Raw genomic sequence first — 9,379 nt, 5'->3', positions numbered from 1 at the left:
ATAGATTACGTTGTATAATGAAATACATAATTATGCGGAATTTTTAGCCATTATTACAGAATATCATGCTTTGGAATGCTTATTACAGAATAGTAATTGGAATGCTTATACATAATATCATGCTTATTACAAAATATCCACGTTTGAAAAATGTAGTAATAAATTTTCTTTCAATAATGAAGCTAATGGGTGAATGCTTTAAGCTTCTCACATTTCATTTATTTTATATCCTGCTGTAAAACTGCTTATATATTTAAAAAATGAAGAGGAAAATTGTAGAAATCGATTTTTAGACACAGTACATGCATGAATAACCGTCTAACCACTGCAAATGTGAATCGGGACAAATTACTCTTGCAATACTTTAGTTCAGGCAACCTTTTCATATCAAGCAAGTTTGGGAGAAAACAGACTTTTATGAGATGAGAATTCAAAGCACGCAAGTCTCTCTATGCTAGAATGTTTCTTTCTCTAACCGAGCTCTAAAAAAGAAAGAAAAAAATAATAGGATAAGGTTGCAAACTAGGGAAAGTTTGTGCTGCCTATGTTTTATTTAGATTTTATTGTGCTATTCTTGCATTGTCGTTTAACAAATCCCTTACTGCAAGCCGACTAAAGCCTTCTTAGAAACTTTCATTGTTTAATTTCCGAAATAAATCGAATAGATGTTGACGAAAAATGAAAATATCTTCGGTTTAATAGAAAAATTTAACAAAAGCTGTAGCTGCCTATTATGTTAAAGAATAATTAATTTATTAAAAACACATTACACTGAACTGGATGGCAACAATGTAAAGAGTGTGAAATTCCATTAAAGAATGAAAGAATCGACGAGAAAAAAAATTTATTGTACAATTAATCTTCATTGGAAAATGATGAGTAAGCAGTGCGACCTTCCGCTTTCGGAGCCACTTTATTAGCCAGATAATCCGTGCTTTTCAAATTGATGACCTGAAAGGAAATGAATATCGAAGAAACGTAATTAAACAACCGCTTTCCATTAACTTAGAAATGCATAAGCAATGATAAATAGCTATCCTAAGCTTACTTTTCATAGGGCTGTGGTGAAACCTTGTGAAAAATAAAATTTCAAATTCAAATGCTCTGATAATAAATGTTGTTAGAAAAGTTTGACACAAACTTGGAAAATTTTCCGGTATAAAAGCAAAGAACGTTTTAATTAACCCGATATATTCCTCCATAAACAAGTGTGTAGAAGCATTCCGGTATGCACATTCAAGCTCTTTAATAGCCGTTCGTAGGTAAACATTAGAGAATTCCAATTTTTCGAATCTTCCAATGACCATAAATATTTGACACTTTTGTTAATTATTTAACTTTCACAATATTGTCCTAGTTTATTCCTATATATTAAATTTACAAATTTGATATTAAATTTTTAAGCATAAAAATGAAATATCACAGAATTTTTTAATATAATATTTTAAGAATTTCAATAAGTCATAATGTAGTGAAAATTGTGTTCAAATTTCCTTTTAGCTGATTCCCAATAAATTATGATAATGTCAATGTCTCTCCTCGATAATTTATGGGAAATAATATATACAACCAACTATATTCAGCCCGTGGTTAAAAAAAATTGTAAAAAGGCACAAAAGCGTTTGGTAAAAGACTTAGTAAAAACGTACAAACGTATGGTAAAAAATTTGTAAATAAAAAAATTATGTAAGAATAAAAACAAGGAAATACATTACAAGCAAACAGTAATATATCAAAAACAAACAAATATAATCTCGAACGTTGCAGTTATTCAAAATAATTATAACACTAATTTCTATGAAAAGACAGTAACAGTAAAATATTTTTCGTAAGACAGCATTCATGATGCTTAAAAAGAAAATAGCTCATACAATTATAAAATCATAGGATAAAATTAGAAGCATTTTTTCAATTGTACTTTATTATTAGTTTTAGAACAATGAATTATTAATTGTTGACTTGTAGTACAATTGCGAATATGTTCCTTCTTCTAATTTCTAAATTTTGTACCACTTTTGAAGTAATTTTATGAGGTGTTTCTCTCCTCCTTTGTGCATGCCTTCGTGGTGTGACGGTAGCACACTCGAAGCGTATTCGAGAGAGGTCCAGGTTCGGGTCTCGAAGAGGACATTGCTCATTTTTCACGTTTCCCGCATCGAAGAAAAACCTAATGACTCTACAGGTAGCGCCCGAACTAAAAGGTGGCAGATTATGATGCTTCACCACAAGGATTTAGTGAGTGGGACTCCTAAGAGCCAGTCACCCTTTAAAAGGGGGAGTATATAAGGTATTTCCTCCCTCTTTTCTGCATGCCTTCATGGTGCAAAGGTAGCATACTTGGCGCGTATTCGAGAGGTCAAGGTTCGAGACCCGGCGAGGATAATGCGCATTTTTCACAACCCCTACTTCAAAAAAACCTAGTGTCTCTACAATTTTAATGACCACTTTTAAGTAAGAAATTGAAATTTTAGTTTATACGTACAAAACGATAGTAAGGTTTGTTTTCCCTTTATAGAAATAATCCACTAAAATATTTGAATATGCGGTTTTCGAAATAATTTTGAGTCAACTGAAGCCTTTGAATGCAAATTTTGCATTGAAATATGGCTATGGGAAGGAATTACAATGTGGGAACAATCGTCTGTAAGAAGGGACATTGCAGTGAGTGAAATAAAACTGTAACTTTGCTATGACATCATTATGTTAATAAATTGTAGCCACACATGAGAATCCCAAATAATTCACATGGGGGAAGAATTCTCCTTATGTCTGCTATTAACTTCTGTATGAAAGATCTGCGGTTTCCTATTTTTGATATACTACTTTAAGGTGCAAATAATGTTGCAGTGGTATTGACATGCAATGCCATGTTTTAACTGCACATCTGTGCTCTTTCATAGCTTACATAAAATATTCTACACACGATTTCGCAACTTTCATCCGTTTAATCTCCCCGCCATACCTTTGCAAATCTGGTTGAAAAAAAAAAAAAAAAAAAAAAAAAAAAAAAAAAAAAAAAACGTTGTTTTAAAAAAAGTCGTTATATAGCTTCGGAATAAAAGATTTTGTTCTCTCTCTTTTTGTAAATTTCATGTGTTTGAAATAAAACGTAGTTCACACATTTGAAACGAAATCATACGTTTGGGGCAAATATCTCCTTTTTTTGCCTTATTATTATTTCTATGGATTGAGCATTAGAAAAATCCTATTTTTAAAACGTTTGCATTTTAAAAAATAAGTTCTGCGTTTAAGGTGATGTATTGTCTTGCATCATACCAAATGCCATCAGTTATATAAATGGTAATACCTGTAACAAAACATCATAAAAGCAAAACTAGAAGAAATATATGTTATAGAAGGCATGTCATTCTCGTGTCGGTTATAGAAACGAATCAGAATTTGATATTTTCAATAGAAGGCATGCTAGTTCTCATTCAAGTTTAAAGAACAATTCAGATAAGAAAACTTTCTAATAAAATATTTGCCCATGAAGGAAAATACAAAATTACTCAAGTCTTTCCCAAAATATCTTCTTAAAACACATGGAGCCGTTAAATAGTTGCATAACAAAATTTTGCGTCTTAATTTCTGTACATATATCGAAAGAAAATGATTAAATTTATTTAATACTTTTAGTAAATTTTGTTGAGGTACGAAAGTATTGACAATTTGTGAAAGCTTTGAAAATTTGTGAAATAGCAAATGGGATCGGAAACTTTGGCTGCGTTAAAATGCAAATGCAGTACTGAACTCTATCTATTCATTTTACATAAGTCTTAGAATTTGCTGTTTCCTCCTTCAAAAATTTCAGAATCTGTTATTTATTAATATTTCTGCTTTGCGTTTCTTCAAAATAAAAAGATACATATTATTAAATAAATATATATAGCACATTTGCTTGAAAGCGTAACAAAGTAATTCTATATCGCATGTAAAATATTACCATGTTTTCTTCTAAAGCTGCAGTATCTTTTAAGAAGTAGCATAGGGGACTGTAAAGGAGATTTGCGATTCCTATGGCTCTCATCACCCAGGGAAATCCTAGTCTTTTGACCATATATCCGCCAAGAAGGGGGCCTATAAGAAACAGAAATACGCAGACTAAATGCAAACATATTTTCAGGAATTCAATAAAATTATGTTAAGGTCTTTGCATCTATCTAGGACGATCTTTCGATGTACCTATGTCGGTGTATACTATACATATATCTATATATATATAGATATAGATAGATAGATAGATAGATAGATAGATATATACCTGAGATGAAATTCACCAAGGAGCCCTTAAACATCTTTAACAAACTAGCACCATTCGAAAGCATCTAATCTACTGTGAAAGCATATTTGTATTAAAGTATATCAAAACTGTTTAGCTGTTTAACATCTCTCGAAGACTCATTCTGATCAGCTAATGAATTATAAAAAATATGAAAATTTATTGTATAGTGTTGTAAAATTATTTTACATTTGCTTTCGCAATTTCCTAGAAAGTAAAAGAAAATGGAAGTAAGCACAAGAGTAATATTTTTTCTAATCAGAATTTTTAATCATAAATTTGGAGATGTGAGACTCTGAATCCATAAATATTTAGGTACTCTTAAAAACCCACTACGCCTGCATGACTTGACATAGCATTCTTATGTCTTATCACTTCAAGTTCTCGGGGAAGTTGTTTAACCTTAGATCAACATACTCAAACTATAGCCAAGAATTCATGACAAAAACAGCTAAGACATGGCTGAAGTCGTGTGACCCAAAACAAAAGAGTAAAAATTTTTAATTTAATCATGATGTTAAGTGACGTTAAATGAAAAGAAATATTTCTCGGTTTATATTTGTTCCTTAATAAGCATATCAATAATGCATATTTAATACAATAAATCTTTAATTTGTAAATATACGTGTGACATCTTTTTTGTATACTACATATCAGTTTTATCTATTATTTGAAACGCATTACTTAAATAAAATAAATTTTGGGGAAAAATGACATGCTAACACGTGATGAGAAAGACAATGGTTAAGAACCACTAAAACTAGATGTTTTTCTTTGATAAGACTTAGTGCAACGTACTTTCATCATATGAATTATTTTACCTTATATAGAATTTAATTTTAGTAATCCGTTGAGGCATTTTATATAATATAATTTCGTTGGTCTCGTGTCTATACAGCATTTACTGGGGAAATTTACATGAAAAATAAAAAAGCTGAATTCTGTGTAAAGATCTAGACTTCTGCTGAGATTAGAAACCAAGCCATAACAAACACATTGTTCATATCTGAATGTCAGCTCAAGAACTATATGTTTAAAGAGAAAAATTCAAGTGATTTTATTTTCATTGACTGAGTTTGAACAAGATTTGATCTTCGCTGGCGAACTTAGACCATAACTGACCTCTAACAACAATGCAGAGTTTTCAAGTTAAAAAGCATAATTCTATATAACAGCACAAAATCATGTAATTAAAAATTGCATTAGAGGTAACTAAAACCATGGAGCGTGTTTACCTTAGTTGTAAAATTGTATTTGGCAGCCAAAATATTGCACTCTTTGGGGGAAGGAAAGAAACACATACTCTCGTATCCAAAATTAAGGGAACTTCGACATCAAGTCCAACTTATGAAAAACTAATGGACACAGTTTATTGAAATCTAGTATAAATATACATTTATAATAGAGAAAGGTGTGTATTTAATTACGGCAAAGCACACTAGGGCTATCTGCCTAAGGGGAGGGATACCTTCGTGAAGGACTTTCTAAGGGAATCTGGCTCGTATATACGTTACACATGGGGAAAACCACGAAAACACCCATGCAGCCAGCCCGTTCGCGGGATTCGAACCTCAGACCGAACTACCAGTGTTCAGCGACTTTACCGCTCGGCCGCCGGTGGGCTCTATAATAAAGAGAATCACTGAAAAGTCATTTTTTATGTATGCATGATTATTAAGGTCACAGCGCAGGAATGTTCAAACTCCATGTTGTGATATCGAACTGAAAATGAGTCTGAGAGGGAGTATTTTCCCCTCTCGCAGGCAGACAGATCGCGCAGCGTGACGGGAAACTGGACGTTTCAATCCATCCTACTCCTGCAGCAAGGCAGTTTCAACTCCAGAATGGGTCTATGGGGGAAGGGATATTGAGATGAAATAGCCCTCTCAAGAGTGTCCCAAACATGTTTTATATCGTTAAGGTCAGGAGATCTGGCTGACCACTCCATGCGGCGAGAACAAGTGTAGAGACATTAGGTATTTGTTGGAAGCAGGAGAGATGAAAAATGAGCAACGCCCTCGCCGGGACTCGAGCCACGGACATCTCGAATAAGCGTTGAGCATGCTGACCGTTACTCTACGAAGTAGTACGGTGGTGAATGATGAAGAATCATCATTCACCACCTTTTAGTTGGGGCGCCATGTGAGAAAGGTAATAACTCACACCACGCAGTTCATCATCATCGCAACATTTAATCGTAATCGCGGAGCTGCACGTGTGTATATAAGCACCGGTCAGACTGGTTTTTGCCCTTCTTCGCCCGTGTCCTTTCTTCTATCGCTTGGCTGTCAGGGAGACCGCACGATGTGCGGGGCTTTGCCCTGCATAGCTCGCTGATGGAGCATCGTCGTTCTTTTGCATAAAAAGAAGTAGAACTAAGAGATTGCAATATATTTAAATGAAAATGCTTAGCTTAAAAATCCATCTGTCTTGATAACGTTCTAAAACATCTCAAGTACATTATTAAGATGTGTGCTCTGCAAGAAAGTGCATAATCAGCGGTGTGTCTCCACGTGGTATTCCGTGTGCTAAATGAAATGAAAAAGTAAAAAAAAGATCTTGCACGTGTGTAAAAATATTGTGGGCACTACACGTAATTAATATGAGAAAATTCCAACTGCATATATGTACGATGCGTGTAGATTGTGATTTGTTTGCTAATGGACACTTTTTCGGCATTTGTCTACTGTTTCAGTTTTAAGTTCTCACGTTTTGTGTTCTAAGTTATGATATTCTGATATTTTTATGTGCTATGTGATCAGTGTTATATATTTAATCCAGAGAATGTGTTTCTGATAAACTAAATGTGAGATTAAGAAAAAGAAATTTGTCTCCGCATGTCTCATGCATGTGGGTTAATGGGTAAGTGATACATTTGATTATTTTTGATACTAGAGTTTTATACGCAATGTACAACCAATTAGAATTCAGGCCAGTAAGTACTGAGCACGTGTAAATTGATTAAGGATTTCTAGATATATATTTACTTAGATTGTCACATTACAACACCTCCTAGTAGTGTATATCTCTACACGCCACTGTAGAGACATTAAGTTATTTCGACACAGGAGAGATGAAAAATGAGTAACACCCTCGCAGGGACTCGAACCATGGACCTCTCGAATACGAGTCGACCTTGCTGTCCATTACACTACGAAGGCATGCTCAGAAGGTGTGAGAAATATATTATACAAGCATTGCTGTCATTTAACAGGAATCAAGTTTGAACATACGATCTCCTCTCTGTAAGATCTCCTCTCTGTACCTCACTGCAATCAGGGAGACTGTCAAAACATGCAAGGGTGTGCTGCCGTCCAGTTTAATGCCTGCTCAAACCATTAAGCCTCCGTCACTGTAACGATCCTTTTCCATGCTGAGGGTGGGACGTATTGTGTTCTAAGATCTCTTCAGGTACAGGTACTCCAAGAATCAGCTTACATACTTAATCTCCATTCATCTGTAAAAAACGCGATCCTCGACTGAAGTTCGCTCAAAGACGCCAATTGTCTACATAACGCTAAACGCTATCTCTTGTGTACTGCACTGTGTGGGTCTTCGGGCATACAACCTTATCTCAGGAAGTCTTAGGGCAAATGTAGACCACGAAACTCTGGCTCTAGTGGCAGCATTCAGCTCACATGAGAACTGTTAAACTGCAGTTGTCCTGTGTCACCGCGCGGAAAGTGCCAGATAACGATTCTCATTCTTCGCTATGGATCTTAGTCGACCTAGTCTAGGTCTTCTCACAGGGAAAGGGATCCAGTATCCTGAATGTGTTTCCAAAAATAGCAAACGACACTGGGCGTTATATTAAGTTTTGAAGCCACCTGCGTTTGTGATTGGCCTGCCTCCAGTCCACCGTCAATACTCCATTTTATTCCGTCGTCCATACCTTTGAGGTTACTCATATTACCTGATACGCTATAAAACGTTTTCAACTCTTGCGACAAACCCGGCGATTGTCGTAAAGGAGTACGAGCACACAAATCGCCGAAAGCCCCCTTGCACTTATATCTCCTCCATAACTCCACAGACACGCACGTATGCGCTTATATATTCGATTCTGAATATTTGCATAATTCTTCGGCGGCATGGTTAGTAACTTTGATTCAGTACGTTTCGTAAAAATAGATATAACTTGAAAATGTTTCTTAATTTTACATATTTTCTAACGCATTTTGTTGTGAATTACGTACGATGCGTAAATATACTCTTCCTTTTAAAAAACCGATTTTCACTTTGCTTTGCTTATCCTATGTGTTACATATATACTAGCTAGCTTCCGTTAGAAAGTCCTCGAAGACATTCCTCATCTTAAGTAGATCACCTGCCCGTGCTTTGCTCTCATGTACCTAACCGACATAATCCAACCTAACTTCATAAAAATGGATCTAATAACTGTAAATATGCATAAATGTATTCTAAATACTCACAAGTAATTCAGTTGCATTGTTTCTCAGTAAACGAATGATATATTTATTGGTTTTCTAAGAATTGTGAAATAACGTTGTTTCTCAGCTTTATTTTTCAAGAACAAAATCATGTTACTTCAGAAGCGTAAGGAAACTAAATTTGAGTGGGATAATCAGTCACTTTTTGACGTTTTAAATTTAAGCTGAAATTATTATATTTGGACCAAGATAACTTCAGCTGCCAAAGTTGAGAAAAACAAAGTAGTAGTTGGATTTATCTATGATACCCTTCCTTTGAGTATCGTTTTGTTAACTTTAGCGTTTAAAACCCAATTTATTTTCTCTTCTCTTACACTTGTACCAACTTAATGCTTCCGTATAATGTTATTAACATTATTCGTTATTTTTCGTTCCTAAGTAATTATACATTTGGACTACTTAGCAGACAATAAACGGCTCAAAATTAATTCGTTTAGCTGAAGTTGAAACCTGTTTAATTAAACTTAAGCTTCCTTAAATTAGTTAAATATTTATAAGTTCCGTGGTCTTTTAAACTTTCTGAAGCGTAATAAATAATTTACATAAATTACAAGATATTTACTTTGCTCTGAGAAATTAATGTAAGCGATTTTACCGCAAAAATATTACACCTGCATGTTTTCAATTAGTACTACACCTGTATGGTGCT

At 34.3% G+C, this 9,379-nt stretch overlaps 1 protein-coding gene across 2 annotated transcripts in view; it reads right to left on the bottom strand.

Moving 5' to 3' along the window:
* Window positions 1-829: 829 nt before the first annotated feature.
* LOC118188874 (synaptic vesicular amine transporter-like) overlaps window positions 830-9,379 on the bottom strand; it is a 150,036-nt gene continuing 141,486 nt past the window's right edge. For both annotated transcript variants that reach the window (XM_085809873.1, XM_085809874.1), the window contains exons 15-16: window positions 3,944-4,077; window positions 830-951 (exon numbers count right to left, since the gene is read on the bottom strand). In XM_085809873.1, coding sequence (XP_085665999.1) covers window positions 856-951; window positions 3,944-4,077 — 230 coding nt within the window. In that variant the 3' untranslated portion in view covers window positions 830-855. The remainder of the gene's footprint in view (window positions 952-3,943; window positions 4,078-9,379) is intronic.

Source organism: Stegodyphus dumicola, chromosome X2 (assembly GCF_044657685.1).
Source record: "Stegodyphus dumicola isolate Sdum_Otavi_A_Nest chromosome X2, ASM4465768v1".
In the NCBI taxonomy this organism is placed as follows: Eukaryota; Metazoa; Arthropoda; class Arachnida; order Araneae; family Eresidae; genus Stegodyphus; species Stegodyphus dumicola.
This window is presented reverse-complemented; position numbering and strand designations above follow the sequence as displayed.